General features: G+C 35.4%; 1 protein-coding gene and 1 long non-coding RNA gene across 2 annotated transcripts in view; both read left to right on the top strand.

Moving 5' to 3' along the window:
* Nucleotides 1-8,518, top strand: part of LOC148122726 (selection and upkeep of intraepithelial T-cells protein 2-like) — a 28,192-nt gene extending 19,674 nt beyond the window's left edge. The window contains exons 5-6 of the mRNA XM_087905009.1: nt 4,977-5,084; nt 8,346-8,518. Of these exons, the coding sequence (XP_087761135.1) occupies nt 4,977-5,084; nt 8,346-8,518 (281 nt within the window). The remainder of the gene's footprint in view (nt 1-4,976; nt 5,085-8,345) is intronic.
* Nucleotides 8,519-11,019: 2,501 nt separating this feature from the next.
* LOC148122725 (uncharacterized) lies at nt 11,020-17,438 on the top strand. Its single transcript, XR_015737534.1, has 3 exons — nt 11,020-11,130; nt 14,589-14,714; nt 16,468-17,438. It is a non-coding gene; the product is annotated as an uncharacterized LOC148122725 (long non-coding RNA).
* Nucleotides 17,439-20,929: the final 3,491 nt, after the last annotated feature.

Genomic DNA, 20,929 nt, shown 5'->3' with positions numbered 1-20,929 from the left:
TATCTTTGAATCATTCAGGCTCAAGTAAGAAAAGGCTTACCCATGACCTTATAAGCTATCCTAAATAATTTCATTGGTTTACTAATCACTTACATAGAATCTTTGGTCTGTCATGGGTGCCTAGTTGAACTGAATAAACTTTTTTTTTTTCTGTCTACCCAGAAAGAGTTGGGAAGGATATGTTGCTTAGCATGTACAATGAGAAATTTGAGGTTGACAAAGGGCAGGGCCTCTATGCAGGCCAGTATCAATATCAATACATTTTTCCATGTTTTATGGGAATATTAGTCTCTTTTCTGTAGTGACATTTGCATGCTCATGGCAATGATTTATTAAGCTTGCAACCATTGCTGAACTGTCTGCGAACAGACCATCTTTGGGAAGGATGTTCTTAGTGAGGATGCCTTCCCTTACATGGTATCAGGTGGAATGTTTCATTGATGAATGGGTTTTAATTCATGTGCATATGGAGATACACCCCAAATGCTTAGTAAACTATCCATTGCAATCTCTGATAGTAATCTATAGCACAGAAGATTACAAGAAAACTCTGTCAACATGCATTTGCTGTGGTTCATAAGACATGATACTAAGGCTCATCTGTCTGTCCAGGAAGTATTTTCTTCCATGAGAAAGGGATGATTATATTAAAAAAACATAAGGATATGGCTATCCTTCACACTAGTCTCAGATTTGTCAGGAAAACAGAAAAGAAGTAAAGACAAGAAGATGTCAACCTGGAATTTCTCACAGCTGAGCAGAGGGAATGAGTTAGATCTTTGCTAAAATGCTCTACTTTAGAATAAAAAACTTAGAACCCACTATAAAAATCAAATGATAAGGAGAAAGAACATAGGTTAACAGTGATAGCCTATACCCACCAAGTATTATTTTCAGTATCAGGAAAAGAAAAGCAATGCAATTACAGTATTTATGAAATACTCTAGATCTGAAATCCTTAAAATTTGAAGTGAGTTAAAACAAAGAATGTGTTTCTCAGTACCTAGATTGTGAGGCTTGGGGATATGCGAGCCAATGGGACCAATGTGGATGTCCCAAATAGGAGAAATGGCAATGTAACATTCTATCCCGCATAACCTGAGGCAATACAAGGACATCAGTTTGGATGGACTGCATCATAGGAGACATCGGAAACACTTAATTATCTCCAGCCATGATTTTCACAAGTAGCAGGGATTAGTAGACAATGACAGATGAATAGACATCAACAAGTTAATTTGGTATATAGAAGGTGACATCAGTGCCCAGTTCCCCAGGATGGTTAGAATCTGATAACTATAAACTTAAGAAAAAAGTTAATGCCCCTGGCATGGAACTTTAGAAGCTTTTCTGAGCTCCGTGGTTGCTGTAGAAATTTCTATAGTCAGTAACCTTTATGTTACCTGCCCAATTGGGCATGGCCTCTTATACTATAAATGCCAATGGAAAGGGAGCATTGCCTCCTCTTCTGGCTACAGGATTCAGTAGCTGTTCCCCATTTGAGCAGTGGACTGTGATCTGTGAGTCTACCCCTAATTAAATAAACCTTTATTATACTCAATTCTGATCTAGTGTGGGATTTCTTTTTAGCATCCATCTTCACATAGTGGAATGTGATCTTTGTGAAGTAGTAGAGGATTTGAAAGATCTAGATGACTTACATTGGTATTTAGATTAGGTTTATAAAGGACAGGTGCAATCAAGATGAGATGAAGAGAGAGCAAGGTAGACTAAAGGGTCTTCTAGTTTCACTAAAAAACAAATTTTACTACTGGAATGGTAGGGGGAATCATCATCAAAATATCAAATGCTATATACCAGTGAACAGCTGGAAGGTTTTAAATACTAAAAGAGTTCAATGAAGGTAAATGTTAAGATAGCATAGAAATATTACTGAGTTTGTTAAAGATATTGGCAGTTATCCTCTGCCAGAATATATAATGTATGTTTCTCCCATGCAAATAACTTTGCCACACATGAAGATTTTCCTCTATCATCTGTCCATAGCCATATATGACTGATGAAGAAAAGGGGCCCTGGTGCTGACTCTAAACTGGTCAGAACCAGGTAGCCAGTTAAAGCAGCAAGAACAACAGGTTACATATCACCCTGTTCCTTCTTAGGCCTAAGCCAGAATGAGCAGCATAAAATAGCACAGCTAGGGGATTGTCAAGAGCAGAAAAGTCCACAGGATTCCTGCAAGATCAGGGCAACAGAATATGGGGAATGATGGCTGATAGAATATAAAAGAATTGTAGAGGGCGATAGGGAGTCTCTCCTGTACACACACTTGTAAAAACATTGGTTTTGTAATGAAATAATTGGTTAAAATAAAGGATCTTTTTATGCAGTATTTATCATGGCTCATGTTTGTCTATTCATATTCTTTTAGCCATCTAGAACCGATTGACTCTTGTTTGAAGTGGACACTGTTGAGCCTTCAAAGATCCTGTCCACCTTCTGAAAAAGAGATTTTATTGTGTGAAGCTAACTCATAAGTGTCTTATAGAATTGGAAAAGCATTGGTGAAAACAAAAGTTAAGGAGTTTTTTGGAAGCCCATGTGTATAAGTAAAAACCAACAAAAAGACATTGCTAGGAGCAAACAGAATGTTAGATGGAATTTTCATTGTCATATGAGAACTGACTGTTGACCTCTGAGACCACTGAAAACCTAAGTCCTCATAAACTGCAAAGGGTATTTCTTCAGTTGTTGATTGTGGTAAAACTAGGTACTAAACGTCCATTGTTAATGACACTACACCCTTATACTACATAGCATAAAAATAGGATAGGAAAAATCTGGAAACTCCATCTTTGAATGCTGTCTTTCACAGTGCCAGACGATTCTATGTAGACTATTATTTTTTTCATAAGCAACTATGAAGTGCCCTTCAAATTGCATTCTAAACATAAGTGTTTCTACTCATTGAGTACTTCTGCTACTACAATGTAGAGAAAAATTTCTTTTGGCGGAGTCTGTGGAGACTCATAACTGGCCAAAATAATGGAAATAAGTGACCTTTGGTATAACATAGTGACTCCAATCTCAACCACAAAGAAATAATAATAGATATTTACACAACTCTCTCCAGAGTTCAGAAAAATGTCATAAGAATGAATCAAAAGAATATAAGGGCTGGGTGAAGGGGTGGAGTGTTGTGTAGCACTTTCTTTAACTAGAAGCATTTCTTCCTAAAATAGTGTAAAGAAAACTCATAATACTCCTCCCACAAAAAAATCATACAGCAAGGTACTTCAAAAACCTAAACTTAGAAATTTGATACACAGTATTACCAGTACTAGGTATACACTCCCAAAGACTCCAAGTTACCATACATCTAAGATACACAACTCAATTTATTGTAGAACTACTCAGAATAACAAAGTACGAGATCAGTTTTGATGAGTGTGAAGAGAGGAGTAGATACAAATATATGAGAATGTAGTATGCGTTCATGATAGAGTTTTAGTCAGTTAGGAAAATATAATTGTCACTGGTAGGGCATAAAGTCATTGCTACTGGGAAGTTGATCTTTTAACTGATATAGCTCAGAAATATATTCCACGGTTTTCTTCATTTGTAGACTATAGAGTTTACAAAAATACAAGAAACTTTTTTAAATATTTGTGATGTGAATATAAAAGCAAGATTGTTTTGGGGAAGTGATCCTAAATTGGGAGAGAGACAAAAGAAATGCAGTGGGGATAATATGGCCAATGGTTATGTCTCCATGAAACTATCCTAAAGAAATTCATCTCTATATGTGATAAACATGTGCCAATAAAAATTAAAATTCTCATATGTGTGTCTATATTTTGCCATAGTACTATCTCTCAAGAGTATCTCAAGCCCTCTAGACTTCCTCCAATTCATACAGTATTCCCATTACCTAAGGATTTGGACATAAATGTTTATGTATTTCTCTGAAGAATCTGACTTTCCTCTTTCATATTTCTTCCTGCCCTTCTGAACATTGCTATCTAAGTATTAGAACTTGATTACCCACCTTTCTTTTGTGGGGAATAGGCCCATACATTTGAAAGCCACAAATCTCTACTCTCTCTATGCTAGATGACATGTTGTAGAGGTCAATTTTCACAGGAATGTTCTTCATAGTGATAATATCATCTTTTGAAAATAAGTAGATATGGGGAAGAGATAGAGAGACACTGGGAGGAAAGAAGAATTCTTGAGAATGTCATAGTCCTCTTCCAGTGATGTACCTCCTTCTAGAAGACCAAATCTCTTAATTCTTCCTAAAAATCCCAACAACTGAGGATCAATACATATGATCCTATGGTGGCCATTCTCAATATACACCCCCACAGTGACTGTAACCCTCTAGTACAAGAAAGGAAACTACCTACGATAGTAAGTTCTCAGATTATGGAAACTAGGATCTCTTAGGCAGTTTAGTCATCTTCAGAAATATCCTGTTTCAGCCAATTAAAACTCAGATAAAAATGAAAATGACAACACAAACGTCTGTCTCTTACTCTTAGTAATGCCTACTGATGACAAATGAAATGGAGTAAAAATAAAGGTTAACTACTTCCTTCTGGACCTGCTTGGTCTCGATCCTAAACTTGCCCTACCTTAAAAACAGCTATATATTTTATTCCTGTCCTATTATATTACATTCCTAAATCTTTCCCTCTTCTATGAAAACAAGGAAAAACCATTAAAAACAACCTTTTCACTCATACCCTGATACTCCCCTCTCTGCTGATTTCCAAATTACACCAGAAACAGTCCCTTTAAAAAGGGAATGGAGAAATGATGTAATTATATTATAATCTCAAAATTTTAAAGAAATATTTTTAAAATACAACTTCAAATTAACAACACACACACACACACACACACACACACACACACACCATGCTAGTTCTTTCTGTCTTGATGTATTTTAACCAATGTAAAGCATCTCTATACAAATATCAAGTGATTATAACATTATTTTTTTTCTTTAGATAGCTTCTCTGTGAGAAATTATTCTTGGATAAGGAGTGCAGTGGCATTCATGGTTTCAATGGTTGCAATTATAGGAGTCATTCTCATCTTGCATCTAAAGCAAAGAGGTATGTGAAAGCAAGAGGCATGTACTTTTACAATCCTGTAAAAGTCTTCTCCAACCTTCTGAACAGCCTTGTAAGATATTTAGCAAAAGAAGAGTAATTGCTGCCTGAACTACAGTGTCAATAGGCCATGTGAACACAAGCCATATGTCTAGACTACAGAGTCCTAAATTTTACAGACAGAATATAAGATGAAGCTGACTGATTATTCTGCTCCAAGAGAAAAATTTCTTTCAAACTCATTGTGGATTTTATCTTGGAAAAATTCAGCGGTCATCATTACCTAATAAATTATTCTGATTACTTTATAATTTTAGCATAAAGAAAATAATAATTCAGTATCTTAAACTTTTTTCCTTTTGAATTTTATTTATGTTATGGGTGTTTTTCCTTCATGTCTAGTGCCTGTGGAAGCTGGAAGATGGTATTAAATTCCCCAAATGGTTGCTAGCCACCACTAGCATTTGAACCCAGGTCCTCTGAAGGGACAGTTACTATTCTTAACTGCTGAGTCATTTCACTAGCTCCAGTATCTTAAACTTTTGAGTAAACACCAAACCTGTTAAAAATTTCAACATTGAAGTACCCTGATCTTCTGAGGCTCCTAGTAACCTGTAGCATGCTGCCCACAAACACCAGCACTAATCAGGAAACATTTTTTTTAAAGGAGCAGCTCATTTTTTGCTGATAATGCCCAGTCAGGAAGCCTTCTCTTAAAGGAGCTGCACCTCTGCTTATCACCAGAAAACAGCCTGTCTTAAAATATGAAGCTGTCAAGAAGCTCCAATTGAATCCTGTTTTTTTTTGTGAGTCTTGAAGCCTTTTGTTGTTGTTGTTTTTGTTTTTTGAGACAGGGATTCTCTGTAGCTTTAGAGCCTGTCCTGTAACAACTCTGGTAAACCAGACTGGCCTTAAACCCACAGAGATCTGCCTGCCTCTGCCTCTCACTGCCCAGTCTAGAAGTGCTTTTTTAAAAAAGCTTTCTTGGGCTTTATTTAGATGTATATGGGTGCCATTTTGTAAGTAGAGCTTTCACTTTCATTTCCTGGCTGCTCAGATCAGAATAAAAACACAGACACTACATTAACTACAACATTGCTTGACCAATGACTCAAGCATATTCCAAGCTAGCTCTTATAGCTAAAATTAACCCATTTCTATTAATCTATGCATTGACACAAAGCTGTGGCTTACCAGTAAGGTTCTAGTGCCATTCTTCTTTGGCAGCAATATATATCTGTTTGGATTTCCCACCTGACTTCATTCTGCCCTGCCATAGGCTGAAATAGCTTTTTTATTAACCAATAGTAATAAAACATATTCACAGCATATAGAGGGGAATCACATATAATCAGATAATAATTTCAGAATAACCCTACTGACTACTCAGAGATTATCTCCAAATAGACCAGGCAGTAATCTTTAAACTTAACTGTCACTTTAGTTTTCACAGGATCCCATAGAATTAATATCGCTCCATGACAACTGGAAGCAATTCTAGAAAATGACGTCCCCTCTCCCAATCGAGTTTATACTTAGGGTTAGGGACATCTATTAGGGTATTGGTTATAAGTGGTACAGGGTTCAGGGTAGAAATGAAGCAGGTTCAGGAGTCTCTTTGGAACAAAGGGAGAATGGAAGGGATGGGATAATAGGAAGATCAGTGTATTAGTTGTGAGCTATTATCTATAGACAATTTACATTAGTATAGATTCTTATGTTGATACAAATTCAAATTATATGTGTTATATTGAATATTCTCCTATTTCTGTTTACAATATTTGTGCACCTATACAAAGTTATATTGTCATATTGCATGCATGTATATTTCTACCTCTGCTTAAGACATTTTGCATATTGATACAATTTTAGTATATATTTATCACATTGCACTATAAATTTCTAACTCTGATAAAGACATATATATATATATATAATATATATAGTTTACAATTTGAGGTCATTGTCCTCATTTGCTACACGTTTGTTTAAAGATTGTTTAATTTTTTAATATGAAGCCTTAGTTTTTAAGCTATATATAGTTATTGAGAATTACAGGTCAAAGAGTTATCCATGTTTGTCATACTTATAGTTAGATTAGTCAGGTTCTTTAGGTGCATAGAGATTGTATTCCACAAATATAGGTAATCTTTAAATACTTTATAGAAGTGTGGAATATGACATTTAAATAACTTAGGATTCTGTTGACCTAAGACACTATTGCTCCTGACAGCACCAATCTATTTCTGAGAGAATGTTGGACACCAAAGGTACTCTACTTGAAGTTTGTTTTCTTCTTAATAAAATTGTCCTTTGAGGCAAATAACTGCTCCTGCTTCAACTACTGACAAAATGCACAGTGTTCAAATAGGACAAGTAGGACACAAGCAAAAAGACTGTCAAACCTTACAAAGGGTAAGAGTTTTTCAAATTTTCCTGCCTCTAGAAATGGTCTGTCAGTTACCCTAGATCTTAGCTAAAGTTGGTTGCCCCAACATTGCAAATGAGACTTTGAGTGATTACTCAGGTTGTCTCTTTCATTTCCTGCACATTTTGGAAGTTGTCTAATTATATTTTCTATTTACTCAGGTAAAAATTTCCCTTCTCAGGTCTTTTATAGGATTGAAGACTAGATAGTCATAGTTACTTTCCTCTCAAGACTTAGCCAACTTGTTTTTAATATAAGACTTAGACTCCTTAGGATAGGATAAGTATTGAAACATTTAGTATATGTTTCTTGTTTGATGTTGTTCATGCTGATTGTAATTCTAATTTTTATGTACTTTTTGCCTCTTCTTTTCCCTGGACAATACTTGGTATTTGTTCTTATTGTACATAGTTTTGTATTAGCCTTAGAACTCTCCTATTTAGACAAAAGGGGGAAGTGTTGTTGGAACTCAATCAACCAATAGCCTTTATGATACCAGCGCACTTAGGGTAAGATCTCATGTCCTATAAATGCAGACAAAAAGCATGCATGACCCTTTCTTCTGGATTCATTTCTAATTCCCAGCACATGTAGAGGACTGTGGATCACTACCCTTACTGTGAGTTTATCTTTAAATAAACCCTTGTTATACTCCATTCTTGACTACTGTGGAACTCTTTGGTACTAATATATATATATATATCAAATTTTTGTATTGTTCTTGTACATGTAGGAGGCATATGGCAAGAGAAATCTGAAAATCAAACGACCTTAAATGTGTAATCTAGCCTTGCTTTGCTGACTGCAACTATCCTGATTCTTATCTTCTCTTCCAGCCTTAGTTTCAGATTCATATTTCGAGTTGGATACTTTTTGGTTAGAAGATATTAGTGTGATCTTCCTTGTGTTGATAGTGTTCAAGATCAAGTTCATTTCATGTACTTACTTCAGAATGAAAGGTAAATATGATGGGAATGGTGACTGTTCAAGATTTAGTTTATGTGACTGATGCTCAGATGTCTAAAAGGTGTCCTTCTGTCTTAGTAAGTACAAGAAAAATCAAAAGAAGTACTGCATGTTTTATAATGGCTTATAGTTTATAGCCTTCGTTTTATAAATATTGGGGCTTTAACTGGTAACAATGTTGATACCTCACACACTGTGTCAGTTCTTACCACACAATTAAAAAAACCCTCCCAGGTAGTTTCATCAAACATTCTATATACTGAGCTTTTGCAAGAACTGTATACTTATTTTTTTTTTAAATTTGATCTCTGACAGTTTACAGTAAAAATTTAAAGGGTACAAATAGACATTTCATGTTTAATAGTTTTCTCATTTAAAACCAGGAAAAATCCCTTAAGGAACATACAAGCAACATTTATAAACTTTTGTTCATGCATGCTACACATTTAAAACATTCTCTAACTCTTGTCTGTAGCCAAAAGACAGTAGCCTTTACTGTACGAGCATAGTTTATATATGGACATAGATGAGAGTATAGAACTTCTATCCAAGAAGAAAAACTTCTGTAATAAATTCTTGTAATTTATCAATAATATACAGTCCATTAGAAATGTACACAGATGGGACTGGTGACATGACTCAACAGTTATGAGCACTTGCTGCTCTTTTTGGAATTATTTGTTCTGAGAATTTCATATATGAGTACTATATTTATGTCATTTCCTATAGAAGGAACAGAGGTACCTGTGATCACCATCAAGAACAAGGGAAGCCAAGGATGTTAAATACACATTGTTTACTCTTTAATGAAAGACGTGTATTACCTCATTTCTGTTTGAGTGTTTGGGAACTGAGGTGACTAATACCTGTTGACCTCTTATCTATCTGAAAAACCAAGTCACACCAAACAGTTCCTCATACTCTTTCCTTGATACTGTTTATCATAGCCAATCTCTAGTGTTATCCTCTCTAAAACCCTTATCATGAACTTTTGTTATTGTAAATCTGATTCCTTAATGTATAGAACCTATCTTTACAGAAGATGTCACCTGTAGTTTACAACAGTTTTAATATAATCATGTCTTATATTTTGTTGTTTACCTGGAATTGAGCTAGTTATCACCTGGAAACTTTTTCCAAATCCAGCTGTGCTTAAATATGCCAAAAAACTACCCAGGTGCAACTCTCAGATATTTGGACCAACACTGACTACTGAGTTGTGTTGAACCAAACTGCCTATTTCTCACATGGAAATCAACACTTTGCTGAACTTGGTAGAAGTAGAGACCCCGAACAACTGAAACCCAAGTTTTGGGACTGAACACCCAGAAAAAAGTAAAAAAAAAATTCTTCACAGAGAAACAGGTGTTAGGAGTTTGGTTCTCCTACCCAAGGAGTTGCAACCACAAATATACATGATTTCTTTTCAGTCTTTTCAGACAAAGCATTTGATACAATCATTGAAATGTTTGTTAATATACAGAGAAGCAAAATAATCAGAACAACAGTTCTGTAACTCTGTACAGGTAATTATAAATTCAATACTTGGTTATCTGAACAAGGAACCACAGACTTTGATAATTGGAACTACAATAGAGCTAATGTGAACAGAGCCCATAAAAGGTGAGATAAAAACTCTGTCAATTCTTTTGTGAACTGTAGTACAGTAATGTATATTTGGACCCTCTCAGGAGATTGACCTAAGGATATGTTTGTCTATAAATTCCATGCCATATCATTATGTTATTACTTTCAATATTTGGTTTTAAGATTCTTCTTGTACATTTACCAGACTGTAGGAAACCCCTTAGTCATTAAAGTAGTCTATTCCATGCTGGTTGTGGGAAATTTATTCTCTTTTGATATCAGACAATTTCTTCATGATATGTCCAATAGTGATTCTGGAAAAAGAATATGTTGTAAGCTGTTTCCTTCTCTTCCAAAGACTAAAAGTCAAAACTGTGTTGTATTGTCTAAAGTATGTTTCTAGTCACTTCAAAAGTTTTATACATCCTTTTCTGGAAGGTGATATGAAGATTAAGTATCCCATGGATACATATTCAATAATTTACGGAGGAAACACTTATGTACTATCTGTTCAGCTTAGGAATAGAGTACTGAGCAGGGTCTTAGCAACTCAAAAGTGAGAGTGTGTCTTCTGTGGTGCTGAAGGGGCTGACTACTTCTGATCTCAGAATCTGTGGGTCCAATTCAGTCCCTTATTTCAGAAAATCCTATTTTCACAGCTACTATTGCCCAAGATTGAATATGGTGAGGATTCTTATGACCTAAGCTGTCTCCAGTTCCCATGGAAACTGATTTTGTGCTAGGTTATGTTGTTAGCTCTGGTATTCTTACAATTCCAACTGAGATATCCTAGTCACAAAACAGGCCTGATTCTTCATTTCTACCTATAAGGTGAATAGGAGTGGGATAATGATGCCCACCTTTTCAGGTGGCTGTTCTTAGGCTACTTACTGGCTCACACTGCTAAGCTCCTTTGGTTGATTCTAACTCTCCCTGTTCTAGGACATGTACCTGGACGCAAAACATGTTCCCGTATATTTAACCTATTTGTAATACTCACACAAGTCATGTGTTGTGCAGTACCACTTGTAATATTCATTCCTTTGTCTATGCAAGGATGGACCGAAGGTAAATATTATTAATGGTGGTAGTATATCTTTAGTTCTCTTATTTTCCTGGATATATGTCTCTTTGGAATTGTTGTGTGAAACTTTCACCATCACCAGGAGGATCTGTGGTTTGCCTGTAATCTCAAAGGATCGCACTATCACAGAGTGTTGGGGGAGGCAACAACTAAAGCTTCCAGTGCATTCAGCTGTGTTGGGAACCAGATTCTTCTGCTCCTCTCACAAGAAAAACAGCTTCAGAAAACATTGTTAAATCAACTTTCATTTGCTTTAAATACTTTTTCATCATTTAATAGTCAATATACACTTATGACTAGAGGTTTAAAAACTTTAGCACTTTTTATCTTAGGATCTATACTGAAAATGTAGGAAATATAAATAGATTTTATTTAATTCTAATTGTATTTCACTTATATGCATGAGGCTTTTGTGCTTTGAAATGCTTCTGTGAATTTAAGTATGAAATATTGTGACTATGTAGAAGTGGAATTTGTGATGAATATAATAACACTAAAATATACTTTTGGTGATAGTTTATTCTTTAATGGTTTATAGGGGAAATGTGTATACAGAATTTTTAACAGTAATCAGTGAAGAGCAAGACTATGTATCAATATACACATTTCTTCCAAAAACAAAAGAAAACTTCAGAATCAAAAGGGTCCCCACTGGGGATATTTTTGCTTTCTTGTTTTCTGACCTCTTGCTAGATAGGCCTTGGATCATAGAATACATAGGCCTGTACTTCTACTATTCTCATGTAAAATTCTTCCTTTGAATTTTTTTAATTTTTGCTTTTGTTTCTTGAGACAGGGTTTCTCTATGTAACAATCATGTCTGTCTGGAACTCACTCTGTAGACCAGGCTGACCTTGAAGTGACTGAGATCCACCTTCCTCTGCCTCCCTAGTGCTGAAATAAAAGCAGGAAATCAATTTTCCTCTGATTTTATCACTAAAGACAAACAATCCGCATTTATATTCACAATCAACTACCCAGAAAAAAAGAAACTAGACCAAACTACTCTGAACGCCTTCATTTCAGTAACTGTTTATTATAACTTGTAAAAATTCTGCAGGAGAAAATGTGGAGAACAGAGACATAATATAGATCACCTCAGGAATTTCATGAGTCATCAGAGTTTAATTTCTCCTGATTATAGGTGATCTTTCAGCCTTAATGGCTACTGTAGTCAGCTATTATGGATGGATTAACGAATTGAGCTGGATCACATGATGGTCCACAGGTAACTTCATAAGCAACTTATCAAGGTATCACTTTGCATATCACTAACAATGAATAAGAAATTCTTTGCTATTCATTTATATAAGTGTGTGCATGCGTGCATATGTATGTATGGGTGTGTGTGTCTTATTACATTTTATCGGGTCTATAGCTCATAAATTTTTTTCTGGCATTCTGAAGCTCGTCATGCCTTTATGCTTTGTTGATCATTTTCTTTGCTGTCCACAAACATTTCTATTTCCTGCCATTCTACATAATCATTCTGCTGTCTACTGTGACTTTGAGGTCATATTTATGAAACCTTTTCTCCTTGTTTTTCTTTTAGAAATCTTATAAACTCAGGTCTTAGCTTTACAATTTAATCTGCTGGGTTGATTTTTTATAGATTCCAAAACAAGATAATAATTTCATCTGTGTGGACACCCAGTCTTCTATTCACTGAGGAGACTGTCCTGTTCCGTTGTGTGTTCTTGGTGTCTTGAAAACCTCAGTTGAAGATACATACTTGCATTCAATTAAGTTATCTCTATTTTGTTCCTCTAGGTCTGTTTTAATGCCAGTTCCGTGATATTTCCATTACTACTCTCACTTTGTATTTGGGCAAGTAAGAAGTGTGATGTCTTAAAACTAGCTATTTGTTTAGAGAATTCATTTGGCTTTTTTTTTTTGCGGGGGGGAGGTTCATAGACTGATGAAATTTTAGGATTGTTTTTCTTTCATTTTGGTACTGGGTTTCACTACTGAGTATGATTGGGATCATAAGACTGTATCCTGTTACACAAATATATTTGCATGTTTACTTGACTTTAGACATGAGAATGCATTAGGACTTCTGTCCACCAAAATACAAATACTTAATGTTTATTCATTCTAAACAGTGCACCATGGTGTAGAAATACAGGTTCTAGGGGCTGTAAAAGAGTTAATGTGAATTTCTTCTTTGAAGCAAAGCTTCTGAACAGAATCCTTACAACTATGATTGCTTCTCAATTGAAATCCAGGATTACAGTGAATGCAGAACACTTCTGTTGTGAAGACTGACAGTGTTTGTATTGGGCTGACTTTGACTCTCTGATTTCTCTTTCCACTATGACTGGAATACCTTCTATTGGGGAGCCAGAGTGTTCCGTACCTCTCTCTTTGTTGCTGTTTTCATTCTTTGTATCTTAAAGGGTCTATGACTTTCACTTGCTTAGATCACATTTTCTCTTTAGCTAGCTACTCTAGTACAGATACATATTTCTTGTTTTATTTCTTAATTTTATAGGTACTAAAAACTGATTTTCTCCATTCTGTCTTCTTAGACTCTGTCTTAACATCATCATCATCATCATTATACTCATTATAATTATTTATTGTGTGTTTTTCAAAACAGGACCTCTCTGTGTAGCCCTTTTGTTTGTCTTGAAACTTGCTCTGCAGTACAGACTAACCTCAAACTCAGAGATACACCTAAGACAGCAAAAATCTAGAATTAAAGGAATGCACCTTAACGACAACAGACTTGGCAAACAACGAATACAGTGTCTTTCCATCTTACACCACTCTGTGTCTTCTTTATTCTGACAACAGCTAGTGAAAGTCTCTGCTTTTAAGAGATTATATTATTAGATTGTGTCTACCAAAATAGTTTTCTTATTTTAGGGTTTATAGCTTTAATGACATCAGAAGACTCATTCTCCATATAATGTAACATATTACAAACTTCCATGGAGTAGGTTTGGGTATTTTGGAGGGCAATTCTGTTGATTACAGTATGGCCTTCAAATACTTATATCTCTCTTAAACACAAATCCCATTCAACTCATTCTACAGTTCCCCCAGATTTTTATATTATTGCAGAATCAAATCAAAGTTGGCACTTGCAAATAATATCAAATGAATATAAAATACCTATTATATATAGCTATAAGACTTGGTTGAATCAATCCATTGTAAGTAGCAGATTAAATTGTTTTATTTTGCAATTTCTTTCTTTTTCTTTCTTTTTTCCTTCTTTATTTCTGTCCTTTCTTTTTGATACAGAATTTCTTATGTAACAGAGGCTGGACTCAATTCCCCTTCCTCATCCTTCTGAATGATTATTACAGGCATTTATCACCATATTCACACCTGAGGAATCCTAAGAGGTGGTGTAATGATATTAAGTGATATCATTTATCTTTTCTTTATCTAGTACATAACATTATATTTGTCTAATTTTTGAATTTCTTAGTTTCTATTTCAGATCCCCTATATTCCTTATACAAAATTTGGATCACGGATTTAGAAACAGTGATAGTTTTTCTTGGGGCAATTTGGCTTATTACAAGCATTGCAATATTATGGACATACATAAAAAGTAAGTAAATAAGAGTCATTCTATTAAGAGAAACACAGACCTTTTCATCTCTTAAAGTTCTTGCTTTATAATTTATTAGCCAAGGTTCACTCAGATTCTTGAGAGAAGACGAGTTAATTCCCAGACTCTGTTTTTTATGTTATATATTCGCATTTTAAAGTCAATTTGTCATTTTCTCCTGCTTGAGTTTCTACTTCAAGTGTACAATCAAAAAAGTAAAACGTTTGGACTGGAAAGATGGTTCAGCTGTTAAAAGTACTGGCTGCTATTCCAGGGAACCTGGGTTTTATTCCCAGCATGCATATGGCAGCTGACAACTGTCTGTCATGCTGGTTCCGGGAGATCTGATGCTGATGACCCCTTCTAACCTCTGCAGGTACCATGTGGTATACAAACTATATGAAGCCAAACACACATAGAATAATGAAACAAATTTGAAGACATTTTTAAAGTAGTAGACTTTTTTGTTCTCTTACTAATAGCATATAGAATCTTATCTGTATTACTCGGATTTTATTACACCATGTCTCAATGAATGAATCAATTTGTCTGTTGAAATCTGTGGACCCTTCAAAAAATACAAAAGTTGCCTCTTCTAAGATATTTTGATGTCATTATTTTCTAAATAGATAATTTTGTCCCAGTCATATATATTGCATGTAATGAAAATTACAAATATTTAATTCTTCTATGAAATTCTTTCACTATGTATGTGAAGGAAGTTCTTTCTTTCCTAATTTTACTCAGTCAGACAATTAAGGTAGTAGTAGGTATTAAGCTAGAGATACCACTGGTTTTATCATCAAAATGTTGTGTTTCTGATATATTAAGTCAGAGAGTGTTCAGATAATTGATATTCCCCAATGATTTTTGTATTCAAATGACAATTCATAATGTCATATTTAATTCTATTACTTTCCTTACTAGAATATTTTAAGTGAGTGCTGAATATCAATAAATGTCACAAAACAAGATAATGTATGAAATTCTGAAAAGGAAGGTATATTGAGCTCCTAATTTTACCAATTCCAAATACTTTCTCATAAAAGTTAAAATCATCAAAGATTTTTAAAATACACTAATATAAGAGTTTTCAAATTTGTTTTATTATTCTTATTCTTATTATTGTGTATGTGTTTGGTTGCATATATGTGAATTTATGAAATCATTTGAGAAATATTTCCCTCAAAGGTAAATAAGGAAATAGAAAATATGAATATATAAGAAATATGAAAAAGTAAATTATTTAAACTGATTTAAAATTATATTGTAGTTATAAATTATAAATATATTATAGATTAGAAATACATAAATATAAATTATTACAAATTAAAAGTTAAATTATATTTTAGTTATACCTTAATAAGTATTTAATTGACAGAATTTAAAACATAGTTTGGCCTCTAAATCTACATGTTATACCTCTCCAGATTCAACCAATTTTAAATCAAAAATATTTATACAGTATTGTATTTGTCTGGAATGCAAACCAGTCACACAACCTTTCACCCACAATCTTTCCTGACTACAAGATGTGCTGGGGTAGTGGTTGCACAAAACTTGCAATAGTGGTCAACAAATGTCTAGTCTAACTAGAGTCCCATACCATGAGATGGAGCACATACCAGACACTGCCTGTAAGACCAGGAACTGGAGTCTGAATAGCCCAGAGTTCCAGGGATAGAACCAAACACGATTGTAGGGGAGGAAAGTCAACGAAATGATGCCAAATGTTTTTCTGTTTTACTCACAGATCTGTGCCAAACCCTTGTAGTCCTCCAGAAGACATACGTGCAAACAACAAATTCTAGATGAAAATTAGTTAAAACACATGGAACCCTGATGAAGAAGGGGAGGAAGAATTGTAGGAGCCAGATGGATCCTGAACACTCTCTCTAAAAACATGACATACAGAATCAACCAAGCATGACTCATAAGAGCTAAAAATAAACCCTAAAAGGAGAAGAAGATGTGGTCAGGATGAATTATATGAGAGAAGAATAAATAAAATGAAAGAAATCATAGAACACCCATTTAGAATTTCCATTACATTATGTATTAAAAGAAACTTTGAGAATATTTAACTTATGAAATATATAGGATAAAGATTGCTGGATATAAGAAAATTATTTATGATTTTATATAAAGGACTAGAACACTGAACAGGCTTTGTATCCAGAGGAGCTGTTTTGAGTGACTGAGTTCTAGGCCAAGGGACAACAATCTTGGGGAGTTTAGCTCTATCACCATGAAAACTGATTTTCCTAGCCAGGCATGTCTAATGACTGTGCCTTCTTATGGAGGGATGAAGAGGGTCATAGGACCCTCTCTTGAGTGGCAGATGCTCCATATAATGTGTTGTATAAAACTCTTCCTTAATTGAGTGAAGTTAGAATATATAGGCCAAGGGAGAAGAGAGGAGAGAGTCTCCATCTATGCGGATAAGGGAAAACCCTCAAAGACTTTCCAAGTACAGTCTGTTGCAGGTAGATGGGGGAGCAGCTACTTCCCTGTAAACAGCTCCTCATCTTTCCTCTATAATGAAGACCAAAACTCATTGGTTCCTAAGCGTGAACTTTGGAGGGATCATGGCTTCAGACAAAATCCCACACTGGATTCAGATTGCAAAGGCATCCAGATTCATGGAATGAGAAACTGGTGGATTCTTGGCCTTTCTCAATTCTACTGAGTAAATCAATTTAATAAATAGCATTTTATAATGTACATACATTCTATTGGTTCTATTCTTACTGTGGCACTTAGTCTTCACAATAGGCTATATTGCTTGTGGTTTGTTGAACCCCATTGTACAAAAACTCAGAAAAGATTTACTCATTCCCAATACTAGGGGTTTTATTTACCATCATGAAGTGTCTTATTGGGGAATTGCACTCTGCATTATAGGGTAAATCTGTTTAAATCCTTTTTAATTTGTGTGTGTTGGCATGTATGAGTGTGTAATTTGCAAAGTTTCTATAGGGCTGGACATTTAGCTTAGTGCTTTCAATGTGTCTTTTTCATAACGCCTTCAGTATTAGTCATCTCTAGCACATTCCCTCCTCTACCCTGACCTCCCATCATTCACTCATTGGAATTTTTCTGTGTCATTTTTATTCCCCTTTATATGACGATTGCAGCTCCTCTCCTTTGAAAGATCTCCGCTCTCCCATGGTCCTTTACAAATTCCCTAATATTGCAAAACAAGCATACATATCTGAGGAATAAAAGGTCACAGCTACATAAAGAAGAAAACATGAAATGTTTCTGTTTCTATGTCTGGATTACCCATTCAAGATAATTGTTCACAGTTTCATCCATTTACTTGCACTATTCATGATTTTATTTTTGCTCATTTTTTAAATTTACTATTTTATTTAAAATCAATCTTTTTTCATTTTACATACCAACTCCAGTTCCCCCTCCCTCCTCTCCTCCTCTTCCAACCTTTCCTCACCACATCCCATCCACTCCTCAGAGAGGGTAAGGCCTCCCACGGGGAGTCAATGAAGTCTGGCATATCACTAGAGACAGGACTAAGTCCCTGTTCCCTGTATCTAGGCTGAGCAATGTATCCCTCCAAGGGGAATGGGCTCTAAAAAGCCAGTTCATTCACTAGAGATAAATCCTAGTTCCACTTCTAGTGGTCCTACGAACTTTTCCAGCCATACAACTGTCACCCACACTCAGAAGGCCAAGTTCATTCCTATGTAGGTTCTCCAACTGTCAGTCCAGAGCTCTTTGAGAATTTTTGTTTGATTTTTGAAGACACGGTTTCTTGGTGTAGCTCTTGGGTGTACTGGACTCATTCTGATGATCAGGCTGGCCTTGATATCACAGAGATTTTCCTGCCTCTGCCTCTCAAGTGTTGGGATTAAAGGTGTACACTGCCACCTCCCAATGAGAATGTTTTATACCACATTTTGATCATATTAATCCCTTCCCCTTATTCCTTCCGGAGGTATCCCTCTTTCCTTCACATACTAATTTTTGCCCTCTGTTTTCATTTTCATTTTTGTGGGTTTTTTTAATGTATAAAGTGCAGTTGGTACTGCCTATATATTCATGGAGGTGTGATCATTCACTGGAACCTGGTCACCTACCTGGGACTGCACCCTTAAAGAAAAGCTACTCTTCCTTTTCCAGAAGCTATCAGTTGTCACAACTCCTTTGTGTGCCAGATCCTCTTTCCAAGCTAGTATTTCTCTGGCTTGAACCTGTACAGATCTTATGTGTGCTTTCTCAACCTCTATGTATTCTTGTGTGCAACTATCCTATTCTGTCTGAAAAACATACTTCCTTGTACTGATATACCACCCCTGGCATGTGCAGTTTTTCTGCCTTTTCAGTCACAATGACTCCTGAGCCTTTGGAAGATGGTGTGATATGCATGTTCCATTTATGAATAAAAATTCAACAGTCTCTTGTTCTCTATACTTTTACAAGTTATGGGTTTCTGTGATAATCACCATGTACTATAAAATAGAGGCTTCTCTAGCTCTTCTTTCAATTTTTGGGGGTGCTGTACAAGAAACTCCCAAAACAACCTGTTGTTGTTACCCTTTGTTATCCACCTTGAAGGAGAAAAATAAGTTTCCATTGCTGAAGATCTTATGCCACTTCAGATTCCGGGCCCACAGTCCTGATCATGAACTGACTTGAAAGCCTTCTCCCTGATCCAGCTTTCATGGCATTAAGAGGCTCCATGCAAGGGAGGAGGCAACTCAAAATCCTACACAGCTATGACATATATGAACCCTGTAAATAACCAGCATGGAATGATACCCCTTACGGTTCAGTAGAGCACACATACTTTGGTGGTAACCAATTGCTCTCCAGTTGAACTTAAGACATATACAAAAAGTGTGTATTAGAAACTTAGCAAACTCTTTGGTGCTATTGAAGTCTTGGTTATTGGAGGAGAATCAACAATCACTAATTTAATAAAGCAGCATAATCCCTAACAACAATTGAAAAAGTTGTACTCATATCTTTAGGTAAGTGTAGTCTTCAGACACCATCAAGGACATTTATTTTTGCAGTACACTGAGACCATTACAGAAAACCAAAAACAATCAAAATGCAGAAGTATGGAACCCAGACACAATGGATACACCCACAAAACACTCCTACATCTAAGGCTCAATCAACATTTTGAAAAAGAGAGCAGAAAGACTGTTAAGAGACAGAATATCATTGTGTTTGATATACTATTGTTTCTCTTAGCAATATCAAGAAACTATGACCATAACTCCCATCAGTAGGACTGTCCATGCTGAACATGTGAACTTTTCAAAGATGTGAGAACAAAGATGACATCAAGGAACATACAAAACTGAACTGAGAGCAGCCCGTGAGTCTTCAACCATACACAAAGAACTATAAACAAATGAAAAAGTCTGGGAATAGGAGAGGTGGCCTTATCCAAGGAATCACATGCCAATTGTTTCTCCATTGCCAAATTGTCAACTCTAGACACATGTAGCATTATACCTATTTAATAAGATGTGTTTAGGAATATATGTGTGTGTGCACATGTGTATTATGTATGTCTTTGTATGTATGTATATACATATATACATACAAACCATTTATATATATGCATGCAATGAGAACTAGTTTTTAAAAAGGCCTTGAATTTGAAGGAGAGTAGAGAGGTGATATCTGGAACATTTTAAATATAGGAAATGGAGGGGAGAATAATGAGGATTACAAAATAAAAGATAAGGGAAAAAGAGGCTTGCCTGATGACTTAGAGAGATGTATGACTCATTAGTAGTTGGTATAATAATACGCCTCATTAGCAAAGTAGTTAGAAGGTTCTACATAGGGTCTATATCCTGTCTAGTCACAGAATACTTTTTTGAATATCAGCACTTGACATTCTTGCAAATGTTGTATCTGTGGGCATGTATTGCTCAACTAATCACTGTTAAAACTCATTGGGTTTACAGTTGGGTAAGATTGCATATTATTTTTCTTTTCCATAGAACCTCCAGACTTGATTTCTTATGTTTTCTGTAACCCAAATATGTTACATCTTCAGCTTTAAGGCCTTACTGTTAAATTCTGTAGGGTAAGCAAGTACATAGAAATGTTTGGGGACATGTAAGAATTCACGGGCCAGCAAGTCCAAAAGAGACAATTCATTTCTGACACCGGGCTTTTCATTTGTTAGTCTGTAGGTATCTAGTAGGGGTAGGAGTGAGTACACTTGT

Source organism: Myodes glareolus, chromosome 3 (genome assembly GCF_982192425.1).
Source record: "Myodes glareolus chromosome 3, mMyoGla1.1, whole genome shotgun sequence".
Lineage (NCBI taxonomy): Eukaryota > Metazoa > Chordata > Mammalia > Rodentia > Cricetidae > Myodes > Myodes glareolus.
The sequence above is the reverse complement of the archived record's forward strand: the minus strand, read 5'-3'. Positions and strand labels throughout refer to the sequence as shown.